The following is a 17,220-nucleotide window of genomic DNA, read 5'->3' as shown; positions in this document are numbered from 1 at the left end:
AGAGAACTGACTCCTACCAGTTTTCTTCTGACTTCCACATGTATGCCTCTACATATACACAAACATAATAAAATGTAATTTTCAAAAGGCAAATTGATCAAAATAGGAATGCAGAAGCTAAATTTGATATAGCATAAATAAGTACAACAAAGTGACCAAGAAATGGGTAAAGGTAAATAGAATCAATCTAAAAAGGTTAGAAATATCTGGCAGATTGGACAGAAGCAGCAAGATCATGATTGACAATCAAAACATCTTTGTAGTTAGGCCAAGAAGACCTATGTGCTCTTTGGTGAGTAGCTAACAAAGTGCATCTTGGGTACGTGTTAGGGACATCTTACAGTAATCAGTAGATAAGCAAACCTAGAAGCTTCCAGGGAGGTCAACTGAAGATGTAGCTCGGCATGAGGGCACTGCCTTAGAATGCATGAAGGCCTGGGCTCAGTTCCCACCACCATTCGAAAACTAAAGATAAGGCTGGCAAGATGGTTCTGAGGTAAAGCATTTGCCACCAAACCTGTGACTTCAGTTTAATCCCTGGGACCCACAGAGTGGAATTAGAGAGCTTGATCCTAAAAGTTGTCTTCTGACTTCCATATATGTCTTATGGCGCATGTGCATGCTCACACCCACACACACGTTTAAAACAACAACAACCAAAACCTGAAGTTCTGGGGCTGGAGAGATGGCTCAGCAGTTAAGAGGATTCATTCAGTTCCCAGGACCCATGTGGCAGTTTACGACCATCTGTAATTAGAATTCTAGAGGATTAAATTCCCTTTTCTGGCCTCCAAGGACACCAGGAGTGCATGTGGTACACACATACACATGCAGGCAAAACAGGTATGCACGTAAAAATAAACAATTTTTAAGGTTTAAAATTAAATAATGGCAAAAGAAAAGAATGAGGCTCAGATTGGCTGTAGGTTTCTCAGCATTGGTGCTGATGTGAAAACAGAAGTCTTTGGCACTTTGAGGCCCACTGATGCTCAGCTTTGAATTCTTCCCTTAGCCAAACTATCAAGTACCAGGGTAAAATACATGTTTTTATCCCTGTTGAGAAATGCAATTGAATGTTCCATACTACTGTTCGGCCATGTTCCAGGAAGGCAATTGATTACTAATGCGACAAGGGTGCTGACTCGGGTGTAAGCAGAACAAGTTCATGTTTATTGAAACCGAAGAGGAATTTGTTGCAAGGCTGTTAGATAACTCACAGTGCTTGGGACGATGAAGACCAAGCTCAGGAGACAAGTCGGAGCACGAACCCTTGACAGCTAGAGCTAGAGCCAAAATGTGAGGCCCTGCAGGAGGGCACAGCAGTTGAACTTCACTAAGGCTAGCCCCTGGGCCTCTATAATCATCATCATGGCACCATGTACTTCCTCCTGCTACTGGTAACACCACCATGATTATGATCAGCATGTGATATTTCCCAGAGTTCAAGTCCAGGATGGCTCCATGCTCCATCCCTTGCCTAGGTCAAGGGCTTAAATTTTTCCAACTTGTAGCTTTTTTGACCAAGAAATTCTTTTTTTATTTTTATTTTTTATTTATTTATTTTTCTTTCTTTTTGGGGGGAAATCTCATTAGTCCTGGTTGTCCTGTTCCTTGCTCTGTAGACCAGGCCAGCCTAGAACTTGCAGTGATTTTTTTTTTTTAAGATTTATTTATTTATTATGTATACAGCATGTATGACCAGAAGAGGGCACCAGATCTCATTACAGATGGTTGTGAGCCACCATGTGGTTGCTGGGAATTGAACTCAGGACCTCTGGAAGAGCAGTCAGTGCTCTTACCCTGAGCCATCTCTCCAGCCCATGACCAAGAAATTCTTATATGACCCCAGGTTCATGAGTATATATCATAGGCGTACAAACTGAACATTTACTGATAATAAATTATTTTTAACATTGTTCAAAGCATATTTTGTTTTTATTTTACTTTATTTTTTTTCCATTGGTGTTTACCTACATGTATGTCTGTGAGGGGGTGTTGGGTCCCCTGGAGCGGGAGTTACAGACAGTTGTGAGCTGCCATGTGGGTGCTGGGAATTGAACCTGGGTCCTCTGGAAGAGGCTCTTAACTACTGAGCCATCTCTGCAGCCCCTCAAACCATATTTTGTATGTATACAATTTTTCCACGCCTATTAGGAACAAAGGCAGATTTGTATACTAATAAAATATATGTGCTTTTTTATTTGAAAGCGAACAATGAAATCTTGAGCTAAGAGAAATATAACTTTCCTGGTCTATTCAGGCTCTGGGTTCAATCCCCAATATTGGGAGTTGGGGGTGGGGTGGGAGGCTTAAGGAGTTAAATCTTGACAGACCGCCACAGAAACCAGAGCATATTCAACCCTTTTCACAGTTGATTCATATTTTTGCTTTATAATCTTCAATGCTGAGAACTCCACGTCACATAAATGCGTAACTAAATGACAGAAATATGTTTAGTGCCATTTCAGAAATCATTGGAAATCCTGTCTTTATCCTCAAGTTTTTAATGAAACTGAAGTCAACAACTCAAACAGCAGTTCTGGGTTTTCGCTTTGTTTTCCAAATCATGCGTTCTAAAACAGTGTACTGCAACGATATACTAATTGGATTCTATTACATGCTGAGGAACGATGGGAGGGAAATACTAAAAAGTCTTTGTTTTCCATGATGAAGCCGCAGTATCTGTCAGCAGAAAGCTTTGTGTATAGGGTGGAAACACGGTCGTTTGTAACCTCGATGATCTCAGATCTGAGCTGTGCTGTTGCATGCAGTGTTCATTGGTGTTTTCTGGAGTGACGGCATGGAGAGCACAAACCGTGTGTTGTGTGTTCAGAACCAAGGCTGCACTAAAGTTGTGTGATGCAACCTGGTCAAACACTGTCTGGCGTCTAGGATCAATTCACATCTTTCATTTTGGGTTAGGTTTTGATGGTTGCACATTCAAAACCTTTTTGCTTTTCCCAAATTGTTTTGTGACTCCTACATTTTGTGACTCCGACCCCGTGTGGAGTTACAACCTTCACCTTAAGAAGCTAGTCGAGGCCAAAGTTCCCGGGAAGCTAGAAACAAGCAGGTGTTTTCAGCCTCTGTAGCAGATGGGACTACCTGCCATGCACACTGATAAAACAGCATTTTCTCACATAGGAGACAGGTTCCCAATACTAGGCAGATAAAATAATGTGTACCAGAGGCTTCAGCACTGCAGACAGTGAACGAAGATGTCAGAACAACAGCCATGCTGGGGACTGGGAAACAGCCCAGGGTCTAGACAGTAGGTTGGGAGCTGAGGGCAGAAAGAAGAGTGGGCCTTGGTAGACTATCAAAAATGGAGGATTAGGGAAATGGAGGTATAGTGAAGGCAAGAAAGATCGGACACACCAGCGATAACATACAAGCACTGTGGAGCTTTTCCTGGCAAGTGGGAAATGAACATCCACTCACCTCAGATAGGTACTATCAACAGATCAAAGACATGGTTCCACCCAAGTCTAACCTGTGAACCACTGAGTTCACCTGGGGTAACCTTCAGGAGCATGGGCAGTTTATAGGGGGTTAGACCACCAAAGAGGTCTTCCCCAGCAATAGTTAACTGAAAGAAAACACAAACTGTATTATATTTGGTTTTAAAATGAACTAACTTTCAATAATCATGATATACATAATGACCTTAATGAAGGGAGGAAGGGGAGAGGAGAATTGCACCATTGGAAGACAGCACAGAATAACAAAAATGGCCAAATCACAAATTGGCTGCATACGCATACTACATAAGGACATTGTGTTTTTGGGTTTTTGGGTTTTTTTCTAGACAGGGTTTCTCTGTAGCTTTTGGAGCCTGTCCTGGACTAGCTCTCTAGACCAGGCTGGCCTTGAACTCACAGAGATCCACCTGCCTCTGCCTCCCGAGTGCTGGGATTACAGGTGTGTGCCACCACCGCCTGGCTACATTGTGTCTGCAGCAATGGTGACATTGGTTCTCCTGGGAAAGTAAGCACTCTGAATGCTCTGAAATGGTAGACTTTGGGACATCTATTTGTTTGATTATCTTAAATTGTTCTTAACAACAAGGCAGCAGGACTAGAGAGATGTCTCAGCAGTTAAGAACACTTGTTTCTCTTGCAGGGGAGACCTGGGTTTGATTCCTAGCATCCAGGTATAGGCTCACAATTTTTCTGTAACTCTAGTTCCAGGGGATCCTCCACCCCCTTCTGACCTGTATGAGCACTGCATGCACATGGTACACATTCATACATGTAGGTAAAACTGCTGTGCACATATACCAAAAGTAAAAAATAATGTGTAGGGCTGGTAAAGAAGTATCCCAGTGGTTAAGAGGGCATGCTTTTCTTATACAGGACCTGCGTTTGTTTCTCAGCACCCATATTGGGTGGCTTACAACCACCTGTGATTCCAGCTTCAGGGACATCTGATGCCTCTGGCCTCAGAGGGCACCTGCACTCAGATGCACACACACACACACACACACACACCATTATTTTCAAAATCCTGTTTTTAAATGTGCAAAAAGGAAGGCAGGTATTGGTTCATGACTAAATGGCTTCTAAGCATTATAGGTCAGTTTGAAATTGCTTTTCTTTTAGAACCGTGTGTGTGTGTGTGTGTGTGTGTGTGTGTGTGTGTGTGTGTGTGTGTGTAGAATTGGATTCCCAAGTAAATCCATACATGAAAGCTATAGCGAAGTTTAAAAAGTCGAGAGAAGGAATGGGCTGAGCTAGGGTGGTGATTGTCATTCAAGTTGGAAATGCTGATGGAGAAACAGGTGTTCTCCAGGCACCTGTTCCGATTTCCACTTATTCTTTTCTAGAGTTGTTTTCCTTCTAGAGGCTTCTCACCCACAAGCTCAAACAGGATGCTCTTCTGAGCCTCTCTCTTAGATCTCGCTGCAGGATTTCTGATGCATTTCTTTTTGTTTGCTTGTGTTCTCTTTGACAGCAGGGACCCTTGTACCACCTTCCCAGTTATGACCATTCAAGGCCTGGAATACTGAAGGCATCCTTGTGTTTCGACCCTGAAATGTCCCCCACAGGCTCGCGTGTTTGAACACCGTTTCCCCGGCTAGGGGCACTGTTTTTGAAAGGTTTTAGACCCTTTAGGAGTTGGAGCTGGAAGAAGTGAGTCACTGGAGACCAGCCTTGAAGCTTTAGAGCCAGGCCCCACTTTCTGTTGACCTCCTGCTGCCATGGCAGACAATATCCCTTCTTAAGTTGTAAGCCGAAATAAATCCTTCCCCTCTTAAAGTGCTACCTATCAGGTCTTTGTCAAAGCAACAAGAAAAGTTACTAATACAGGCACTTAATAAATATTTAAATGGCCTGAAAAATAACAAAGACTGAGTCAGTTAATTTCCTTGCCCATGGGGCTCAGCAGTTAAGAGCAGAAGACTTAGGTTCATTTCCCAGCACCCACATTGGATCGCTCACAACCAGCTACAACTCCAGTGCCAGGGGATCTCAGTTCCAGGAGATCCTCTGGCTCCTGAGGGTACTTGCACACTTGTAGTGTACTTACAGACACTTAGGCACACGCACACACACACACACACACACACACACACACACACACACACAAATACAATAAACAAATCTTTAGAAGAAAAAAGAACATGCCTCAGTATTTGGGGCACACTACATACAGTTCACTGTAACTGGGCCTCATTCCTTTTGTCTTGTTCCCCTTTCTTTTCCTTTTTCCTTGTTCAGAATGCTTATCCATTCTTTGTCTTTGAGATACTGTGTCCTGTGTGCCGTTCTTTTCTTCTCCAGACTCAGTAACTGGGGAAGTTCGATTTCTGTTCGTTTACGGCAGCTGTCACACTCGTTCTTACCCTAGTTTTCCAGTGGTTTGGTTGTGTAGTGGGCGACAGCATTGTTCCCCCTCCTGCCATGGAGCTGGGTACCCTTTCTCTTAGCATACTCCGTCTGGTCTGTTTTGAACACATCCACATTGGGTGGTGCATAAGACTTTGAGCAGTCAAAATGTGAAGCCAGCATATTTTGTTTGCTTAGCCCGAAATGGATATGGATTTGGCTTTTTCCTTATGCAAGTAAGCTATGCATACATTAGAATGGTTCTGAAACATCAAATGCTAAGAAGAAAGTAAAATCCCTATGGCCAGTCCCCTCTCAATTTATGCTTTCTAAACTATTTGGTATGTAGCCAGGCTAGGGTGGTGCATACCTTTAATCCCAGCACTCAGGAAGCAAGAGGCAAGCAGACTTCTGTGAGTTCGAGACCAGCCTGGTCTACAGAGTGAGTTCCAGGACAGGCTCCAAAGCTACACAGAGAAACCCTGTCTCTAAAAACAAAAAACAATAAACTATTCATATGTATCCTTCTGTAGCTGATTTCTCTGCATGTAACCCCCCAGGACAGCTTTACTCTCTTTACTATGTGAAGTTTGCATATGCAGTGTATTTTCTCATTGCCTGACATTCCATTATATAAATCAGTAGTAGCTCACTGCATTTTCTTCCTCCAAGACTTTGTCATTTCTGATGGACACAACTAGGAAAATACAAGTATTTTTCACATGTTTGTTTTGAGACAGCATCTCATTAAGTAGCCCTGGCTGCCTAGGAACTCACTATGTAGGCCAAGCTGGTCTCAAACTCACTGAAATCTCCTGCCTCTGCCCCCTGAGTGTTGGGATCAAAAGACATGTCACCATTCCTAAACTGCTGTTTCTAATACACAGATGCCAGAGAAGAAATTCCTGTTCCGTTTATACTGTGGAATTGCTAATTTGAATGTTACAAGTTTAATGTATATGTGGATATGGCCCTTTGTAAAATACAATAAAAATTTACAAAAATAAACATGAAATCATTGCCTCATTTCAATTTACTTCACAGAAATAACCACCATTAACATTGGATGTGGATATTTTTTTAAGGATAGGCTCCTTCTGTGTAGTCCAGGCTAGCTTCATACTCATCCTCCTAGGTGTTAGGATTACAGGTGTGCACCATCATGCTTAGCTTGCCATGGATCTTTTCACACTTCTCTCCCCTGGGCATATATGGGGAACTTTTGTTCAAGTGTCTCCCCCATCCTCCCACCCCATGTGATCAGACATCTCTTTCTACAACTGTAGTCACCACAGTATTTTTTCTGGAAGGCTTTCCATGTGATATGTGGTGGTTAACCTCCAACCAGTGCACAGATACACTTACGTGCAACACTAAAGCTTTGTGATTTATCTACCAAGGGGATTGGAGAATTGATCCCTTGTCTTACTCTGTATAAACAAACAAACAAACAAATGTGGTGATAGGTGTGTCTTTCACCCTGGGGAGCCTAAACTACTTAAGACTTGAGATTCTAAAGTGGGCATGTTGGTGCATGTATTTAATCCCAGACATGCAGATCTCTGTAAGTTCAAGGCCTGAACAGTGAGTTCAAGGCTATATAGTGAAATCTTAGCTAAAACCTAAAACTTCTAGACCTTTATTGTCATATGAAATCATGCTGTGGCAGTCCCCACAAGTTGGTATGAAAGCTGAGGAGGTTCATTTCACAGCATCAGAAATTCATGGTCACTTACAATATGCACAGATCACATTCACTGGTTAGCTCAGTACAGAAAGAGTGTGTTAATACCTACTCCACAGAGCTATCATGAATAATTATGGAGAAATTATTATATAATAATGGTAAGTGTTCATTCAAAACTGTATGCACTGCCAGGGATCACACTTCAAGACATTTACTGATAAAATAGTATATGTTTTGCTATTATTTATGAAAAGAGAAAAGTAAAAGGTGTTAACACTGAGGTGACGTATACCTACATATTATATATACTTAGAGTTAGTTACACACAGCATCTGAAAAGTTGTCGTCCAGGTAACTTAGCAGTACTTATTTTTGAGAAAGGGCACTGGGGATCAGGCGTGGAGGAAATCCTGCTTTACACATACACCTGTTTGCCATGATAAAAGTGAGTGTGCATTTATTATATAACGCAGAGGTTTTTTTCTTACTGAATAAAGTAATAGTTAAGTTTATTATGAAGCTAACATCAAGGGGCTAGAGAGATGGCTCAGTGGATAAGAGTTCTTAGTGCTCTTCCAGAGGAGTGGGGTTCCTAGCACCCACATTATATGCCTTGCAACTTCCTGTTACTCCAGCTCCAGGGGCTTCAATGTCCTCTTCTAGCCTCCAAGGACACATGAACACAAATTTGTGTACACATGCATGCAAATAAATAGATCAATTATTTATGAAAAAGTATAGTTTTTTAGTTATAAAAAAAATTATTTTAAGGGGACTAAAGAGACGGCTCAGCAGTTAAGATCACTGTTCTCCCAGAGGACCAAGGTTCAATTCCCAGCACCTACATAGCAGCTCACAACTCTCTGTAACTCCAGTCCCAGGGGACCTGACACCCTCACACAGACATAGGCAGGCAACATACTAATGCACATAAAGTAAAAATAAGTGAATTCTTTAAAATAATTATTTTAAAGTTATTGATAAATAAGGCACTGGAGGAATGGCTGAGGGTTAGGAATGTTTGTTCCTCTTGCAGAGGATTGGAGTTCAGTTTCCAGCACCATTATCAGGTGGCTCACAGCTGCCTGTAACTCCTGCTCTAGAAGATCCAGTGTCCTCTTCTGGCTTCTGTGGGCACCTATACACGTAAATAAAAACTAAAACAAAGTGGCACCGATTTACTATAACTCTTAATATGTTTTTATATGGCAATTTTTCCCGAGCTTCTCATGAAGTGGCCATAAGCATCGACAAGGCGCCGGGTGGTGGTGGTGGCGCACGCCTGTAATCCCAGCACTCAGGAGGCAGAGCCAGGCGGATCTCTGTGGGTTTGAGGCCAGCCTGGGCTACCAAGTGAGTTCAAGGAAAGGCGCAAAACTACACAGAGAAACCCTGTCTCAAAAAACTTAATAAAGAAAGAAAGAAAGAAAAAGAGAGAGAGAGAGAGAGAGAGAGAGAGAGAAAGACAGAAAGAGAGACAGAAAGAAAGAAAAAGAAAGAAAGAAAGAAAGAAAGAAAGAAAGAAAGAAAGAAAGAAAGAAAGAAAGCATTGACAAGGCATACCAGCTCTGGGCTCTTGAGAATGTTACTAGGTGTTTTAAATTCCAGTTTTCTCAGGTCAAATAGAAGGTAATAGCAACCGCCTTATCTAGTGATCGTGAAAAGACATAGTAATCAAGTACAAAATAGTTAACATCAGTGTCTAATAAACACTCAGATTTTACTGAGTAATTGTACTACGGTCTGTGTCAGGACCCTCGCTGTCTTAGGCAGTCCTGATTTCATCTACCTAAAGTTAAAGGGCTCTGTCCCCAAGACATGCTACTTCCTGTGCCAGCCCCAAGCCGCGGGTTGTTTTACCTGTGTGTAAGGACTGACCAACTGCATCCATTGCCATCGGCACTTTACTTACCCCTACTGGCTAATTATGAAGGCTATTCCAGAGGAGAGAGATGAGGAAGACGGGTGGAGTGAAGTTCACAGAAGGGGTGGACCTTATTGTACTTCCTCTTGATGACCGATCTCCATGTTTACTTACCCAGTCTTTTGAGTTTTTAATAGATGCTTCATTGTATAGGCATGATTGGTTGAATTACTGGCCACTGACAACCATCTCAGCCATTATAGCCCCCTTCCCCTGTCTGGAGATTGAAGTTGAAGCTAAAATCCTTGTTATGGTCAGAGACTGACAGCCCCTAGGTCCATGTCTCAAATGCTGTTTCCCAGCTGGTTGGGGGTATTTGTTGTAGGCTTGTAGAAGATTCAGGAGGTAGGAGCTAGGGGAAGGAAGTGGGTCACTAGGGGCGGGTCTTTCACTGTCCTTAGTCCTGGCCACTCTGCTTCCCCATTTGCTATGATGTTAGCTTCCTCCACACCCCAAATGGCATACACTCCACCATGCCCTTCCACACCCAACCCTGCCTTTCCCTCTGTGATGGACTGGAATTCACAAAACCATGAGCTGAAATAAACCTTTCCTCACTTGTTATCTCTGTCAAGGACTTTATCACGGCAGCCCAAAAGTAATATAAGCTCCAAACCTCTAGTTAGTACCATTATGCAGCTCATTAACACACCAATGACAGAGCACTAGAAAAGCCATAGATTTTTGGAGTTGTCGGTCAGGACACTGAATAAAGACCAAACACATGTTTCACACCAGTTTTCACCAAGATGCTCACACTGTAAGCAAGCAAAAATGATTGCAGAAGAGACTTTCATCAGCATGTCAATGGAGGCAGAGATCACCCACACTACTTAATCTAGCTTTTTGTTTTACTAAGTATATATGATTCGATTTGCTCTCTTCAGCATTAAAGTGATGTGCTATCATAGATCAAAATTCTTAGCCTTCACCCACGAGTCCAATTACTATAGAAATGTTCAAATTGGGGACTTACAGGAAACATGTGGTCCATTCAGGTCTAACTCAGCCCTTCTGTACATGAAGTGGAAGAAAGGGATAAAATAACCCAACAGAAATACCTATTTAAGAAAGTGGAACACCATATGATGATCACTTTCTATGGTCCATTGTGTCTTCAACAGGGATGGCAGATATGGACTGACTTGGTGGGGATAGGATGGAGCTGCTAATGGCCTGCCCTGTTGGATGCTCTGGGAAGGATATCTTGGACTGCCTTTCTTCTGTAGCTTGTTTGTGGGTCTCTAAGCTTCATGGTCGAGTCCCTTAAGAGACTGCGACATCTCAGGCCTTCCTTTTGCTCTTTCACTACCACTTAGTAGACTATCTGGTATTTAGAATTGCCCTGCTTTGTTGATGCTTAGTAACCAGAGTCACACATGGAAGCTAGTTCTAGTGACTGAAGTTAGACTTCAGTCTCTTAGCAACAGACCTCTAGGGATTCCCTGGCCTGTGACTTTGTGCTTCTTTAGGCCTTTGCTTCAAAACAAAACAAAATGGCTTAGGGTGATGAGGCAAAATTCACAAGGACCTAGGCTGCTGGCCAGAGGATAGATCTTGACTTAAGGAGAGTGTAGATTCCAGGCCTAGGAGCTCTGGATCCCAACCTTCCAGCTTTGCCTTCGGTTGACTTTGCCTTGGGAGGAGGAGATCGTTATCTGAACTCTTTGGATTCTTTTTCACTGAGATAACAGAACCAGAACACAGTGGCTTACTTTCAGGTGGTCTAGCCTCAAAGTAAGGCTTCTATCTGTAACAGCTTCGTAATAGCCACAAGATAGCATTCACACACACAAGAGCACATACATCTTGCCATTCAACATTCTACCAGGACCTGGCAGCTGTCCATTGCACCCCAGCCCATCCTGACTTCACTGGTGCTCATTACACACTCTCAGTATTTCAACCCAAAGTGCTTTCAATAAAAAGGTTTTATTGGATAAAACAACAAAAGACTCTGGAGAAGACCAACTATTGCTCTTGCTGCATGAGCCAAGTCGGTCTCCTTTCTCCATCCCTGTTTTCCCGTCTACAACTCCTTGCTTGTAGTTCCAGGAAAATTCTTAAAGTTGTCCCTTTCTCCCCCAGCCATGGCCTTATGCCGTACAACCTGTTGGCTGTGGGGGTGGGGCCAGGAGGCAGGATTCAACAAACCCAGGTGTATTCAAATGCACTCAGGCTCTGCAGGGGAAAGGCTGGTTGTCCAGAGAGGGAACATTGGCCAGGGAAACCAAAACTATGCAACACACATGGATTGGGAGGGAGAGTTGGGAGCAGGAAATGAAGTCAGGAAAGCAAATTGCTGAGTTGTCCTTCCTGGACCATTCGATGAATGCTTAGCTTAACCCTGTCCAGTAGAAAGATAATGTGCACACATGAAAGCTGCATAATACTCAATATTTTATAAATCCAAAGTATCTTTTTAACATAATCAGTATCAAAATTAGTGAGCTGTTGGACTGGGGGTGATAGCTTGGTTGGTAAAAGCTAGTTGTGCCTATGATGACCTGAGCTATTGTAACACCAGCATTGAGGAGATGGAGACAAGTGGATTTGTGGAGCTCACTGGCCAGCTAGACTAGCCTGATGTACAAATTCCAGGTCAATAAAAGAATCTATCTTTAAAAAAATCAATATGGGTAGCACCTTAGGAACAGCACCCAAGGTTGTCCTCTGGCTTCCATCCACACAAAATTCATAGGCTATTTTACTTTTTATTTGGAATCCAATGTGTATTTCAGACTTGTAGAGTGTGTAGATTGGGATAATCCAGTGCCCAATGGCTACTGCTTTGGACTGAGTTAGCCAGAAACTTTTCAATAAGCCAGATAACCATCATCCTCTGGTTCATTACCTGTTTTCCATATCATAGGCTGTAGTTCTCTTTGGGGGCCTACCACCCAGTTCCCAAAATAAATACATGGAGCCTTATTCTTATGAATGCCTGGCCCTACCTTGGCTTGTTTCTAGCCAGCTTTTCTAACTTTAATTATCCTGTTTCTCTTTAACTATGTTTTGCCTCAGGGCTTTTTACCTTTCTTTATTCTATATGTCTTTCTTTCCTTCTTATTCCATGGCTGGCTGTGTGACTGGGTGGCTGGTCCCTGGCATCCTCCTCCTTTTCTCTCCTTGCTCTTTTTTGCAAGCCTAGGTTTCTCCCCCTATTTATTCTTTCCACCTGGCAGCCCTGCCTAGCTATTGGCTGTTCAGCTCTTTATTAGGCCAATCAGGTGTTTTAGGCAGGCAAAGTAACACAGCTTCACAGAGTTAAATAAATGCAACAAAAAAGAATGCAGCACATCTTTGCATCATTAAACAAATATTCCCCGGCATAAATGAATGTAACACATCTTCAACTAATATTCCACAACAATAGGCAGTTAACCTCAAGTTGCAAATCTCACTAGAAGAAGCTATCCTAAAGGGAGCTTGGTATACACTGTCCTACTGTCTGTCTAGTTGGAGACACCTTGCTTTAAACACCCATCATAGTGGAACCCTGGGAAGAAGACATTCTTATCCAACTTGCTTACCAAGGTTCCTAACTAAGATGTTAGACAGACATTAAGTGAGGTGACAAATAAGATAAAAACGTATGTGATGGCTTCTCACTTACCAGATTTAATGATAAGCTAGAGAAAGTGCTATTGGTTGTAGCTCCTGATGGTGCATTTGCAATGTTATTTTTCTGATGAAGGGCTATTTGTAGCCTGTAGCTAGTTGTGTTCCTCTAAATGACTCATTTGATAAATGTACATAGAAAGAGTGATTGAAAACTTACAGACCCAGGCTCTTCGCCAAGCTCCAGGATACAAGGATAAATGAGAAATGTCTGTCTTACAGGAAATGAGAGGTGGGGAAGTAAGCAACCAATAACTGCTAGGGATAAGTAAACAGTGTCTGAGGAACACAGAGAGTGTCCAACCAAGTCAGATTGGAGGATACCCACAAATGTGAACTCAAGTTCCATAATGCATAAGATGTTCTTAGCAACTAGCCCTATGCCCAGTACATACGTTGAGTCATTAAATAAATGATTAGGCCATAGCTGAAGAGTTACTTTGTCCATCTAAATGTGGGTACGTGATCACTGCAGGGGAAGGGAGTTTGTGTGACAGGTTGGCCTTCTGAGTAAGACCCTGACTACGGGGCATAACAAGCCACAGTGTGGGAGATAGAGGAGAAGGGGGGCACAAACAGAACCAGTGACAGCTATCTCACTTTCTGGTTACAGGCAAAGCGAAGGCTGGAGCTGGGAGAGAGCGGCCATCAGTACCTCTCAGATGGTCTAAAAACCCCCAAGGGCAAAGGAAGAGCTGCACTGCGGAGTCCTGATAGTCCAAAAAGTAAGGATGCTTTTTACCTGTTTCCCTGTGCTCCTTGGTGTGGGACTCCCAAGCTTGTGCTGGAAAGAATGCCAGGGCATGAATAATTTTGGCATGTTTTCTTTATTTCTTTCTGTGTCTCAGAAGATGATAGTCACTCTAGACCCTGAATGCATGTACAGTTTGAACTAGTCAATTTAATGTTCATTCCCTTTAATGGTGACTTAAGAGAGCAAGAAGGATGGAGAGGGATGTGGTGGGATAAGTGATGCCCCAGCCAACCTCATTCTCTAGTTTAGGAACGGGGGCAGTTTAATCAGTAGAGTGCTTGCCTAGCATGATGAGGCCTGGGTCCAGTCCCCAGCACCACATAAACTGAGTGTGGTAGCATACACCTATACTCCCAGCGTTTGGGAATTGGAGGGGGAATGATCCTGAGTTCAAGGCCAGCCTGGGATACACGATACCTACCGTGCCTTAAAAAGTGGGGGAAAGAGACAAGTAATTACACACAATGAATCACAGCTAATTCCTGCCTCCATGAATACTATCATCATGTCATTTGAGAGAGAAATGAATACATTATAAACTGCCAGATATTTCCTACTTCCACACTTCATGCAAAGCTGCGTTAGACTTGCCTCTTCTCTCCCTATGGTCTCCCAAGAGTGTAGCCACAGACTATGTGGAAGGGCTAGACCTCAGCCTGAGCCCCAGTAGAGTAGCACAGCACTGAATACCGTTGCGTTTCGTTCAAGAGGGGTGAGAGCTTGAACTTTTCGAGGTATTCTTTATCAAAATAAGACTTGTTCTGCAAGGCGAACTGACGAGTGATAATACACCAGTGCCTGAATGGCCAGTGAGGTCAGGTCTCTTTGACACCCTGTTATGGACAAAGCGGTGACCTGGCTCCTTAGCTTAGGCTTCTTTAGTGAGATTCCCTGAGGCCACGGCACTCTTTCATCCATTCAGCAGATACTTTTGAACACCTGTGTGTGAGGTATTTAATTAGATCCAGAAAATAGGGTAAGGGCAAATAGAAACTACAGACAGGCAGAGTCCAAGGAAGTGTATCGCCCGACATAGGAAGTCTCTTCCTTCCCTGATAAAGCAATCTCATAGCTTTTGTAACTCACCCAAACACCACCAGCCTTCCTTCAGATACTAATCCGGCTGCCTTGGGAAAGAGGGCTTGCTTAGCTGCGAAGAAACCCTTCATTTCTTTACCTTTCCCCTATCCCCCACCCGTTCGGTTTTTGTTTTTCTTTAAGCTCCAAAATCTCCCTCAGAAAAAACGCGGTATGACACGTCACTCGGTCTGCTCACCAAGAAGTTCATTCAGCTCCTGAGCCAGTCACCTGATGGGGTCCTGGATCTGAACAAGGCAGCAGAGGTGCTCAAAGTACAGAAGAGGAGGATCTACGACATCACCAACGTGCTGGAAGGCATCCACCTCATCAAGAAGAAGTCCAAGAACAACGTCCAATGGATGTGAGTGGGGTCCACCCCTCCCCCGCACCCACTGTCAGCAGGCCTTTGTGACTGCCTCGGTGTCTCCTAATTTCAGCTTCCACATACATTGCCTCCTTTCCTGTCCCCCTTCACTCCCTCCCTCCCAGTTTTCTCTTCCCCCCTCAAAGTTTTTATGTAGAAAGTCAGGGCTGAGGATGTAGCTCAGTTCATAGAGTGCTTGTCTAGAAGGATGAAGCCCAGGGTTCAATCCCCAGCTCCACATGAACTGAGTGTGGTGTTCAACACCAGCAACCACAAGTTCAAAATCATCTTCCAGTGAGAAGGGATTTCGAGGCCAGCCCAGAATACATGAAACCCTTATCTCAAAAAAACAAAAACAAAAAAAACAGTCTTTTAGTGGGGGGTGGGGTGCTCCTGTTTAGATACTGTTGGTCTGTATTTGATTGGCGTGAATCCAGAGGATCATGGAATTCAATAGACCTCAGCAGTTGTAAATTGGGAAGGAAGCTGTTCACCAATCACACTTAAGTCTGTGCGTATGTGTGATCTGTTGATGCATACACATGTCTCTGATACTGTATTTTGGTCATCTGTGGATAAAGATGAATCAACAGGGTCATGAAGTAGATTCATCCCTGGTTCTAATAGATTAACACACTTCTGTCAATGAAGGCAAGACTTCAGTGTCTAGGTTTCTACTGCAGAGACATGTGTCCCACTGTGTCTGATTCTACTTGATAATGTCATTTGTGAATCATGGACAGAGTTGGGCATTTTATAAGTACAGCATTGAACTATGAAATCATATTAAAAGGATCAAACTGTTTGAGGAATGTTTTTAAAATATATATATATATATATATATATATATATATAAAATTTAAGGGTTTGCAAAGTAGCTCATCCAGTAAAGGGTTGCCTCAAAAGCCTGACAACTTAGATTGGATCCCTGAAACATATTCATTAAAGCGGGAGAGAACCAACTCTGCAGAATTGTCCCCTGGCCTCCACACTCCCAACATGGTATGGTGTATCTACATACTTAGAATAAGTGAAAAGAAACTGTCTGAATACAGTCAAGGTCTGAAGATGTAACTTAGTGGTAGAGCACTTGCCTAGCATGCATTAAAGAAGACCCTGAGTTCAATCCTCAGTGTTGAAAACAATTGAGTGCGTTTCTAAAAGGAACTGTGTGTGTGCGTTTGGAATTGTGGGACAGCTCAGGGACTCGCTTTGACCTATGCCTTAGAGAAACCTGTTGACTGCCTGTCTTTGTTCTGGCAGATGCCTGACACACCTGTTTGGTATGCCCCCAGGGATGCATGGATTAGGTGATGGTGATGGGAACCAGGTGGCTGTCTTTTTTGCCCTCAGAATTTGAGACTTCTGAACAAACAGGCTTTTTTCCCCCTTAGGAAAAGGACCCTGAGAAAATTACTGTTTTCACCTGATTTCTTTGGTGTGTGTAAAGTGCATGACAGTATTTATGACAAATGTCTTTATAAAGCTCTAATCTAACCCTTGGCTAACAAACATGACCTTCAGTGACACAGGGGTGGTGTGGGGGGTTGTTGACCCCAATGATTTTTCTTTCCACCCTTTGGATCCTGTAAAGCGCCATAAAGAATCTGTGTTTGGGTTCTAGGGGCTGCAGTCTGTCTGAGGACGGGGGCATGCTGGCCCAGTGCCAAGGCCTGTCCAGAGAAGTGACCGAGCTCAGTCAGGAAGAGAAGAAATTAGACGAACTGATCCAAAGCTGCACCCTGGACCTCAAACTGTTAACCGAGGATTCAGAGAATCAAAGATATCCTTTGTGGCGCTGGTGGTTAGAGCCTCTGTAATGTTTCCAGAGCTGACAGACTACCTTGTTCACGAGGTAGATAGATGTTACTCTGGCATCGTGCAAACATGGGGTGTGTGTGTGTGTCTGTGTGTGTGTGTCTGTGTCTGTGTGTGTCTGTCTGTGTCCACTTACTTAGCTTT

General features: G+C 43.2%; 1 protein-coding gene across 2 annotated transcripts in view; it reads left to right on the top strand.

Moving 5' to 3' along the window:
* Positions 1–17,220, top strand: part of E2f3 (E2F transcription factor 3) — an 82,622-nt gene that overhangs the window by 54,783 nt on the left and 10,619 nt on the right. The window contains exons 2-4 of one of the 2 annotated variants that reach the window (XM_036189038.1): positions 13,674–13,785; positions 15,054–15,255; positions 16,883–17,041. In XM_036189038.1, coding sequence (XP_036044931.1) covers positions 13,674–13,785; positions 15,054–15,255; positions 16,883–17,041 — 473 coding nt within the window. Of the gene's footprint in view, positions 1–13,673; positions 13,786–15,035; positions 15,256–16,882; positions 17,042–17,220 lie in introns of both variants that reach the window. The other variant, XM_036189037.1, reaches the window with a different exon arrangement.

Source organism: Onychomys torridus, chromosome 5, assembly GCF_903995425.1.
Source record: "Onychomys torridus chromosome 5, mOncTor1.1, whole genome shotgun sequence".
In the NCBI taxonomy this organism is placed as follows: domain Eukaryota; kingdom Metazoa; phylum Chordata; class Mammalia; order Rodentia; family Cricetidae; genus Onychomys; species Onychomys torridus.
Note: the sequence above shows the minus strand (reverse complement) of the source record. Positions and strands in the feature narration are given on the sequence as shown.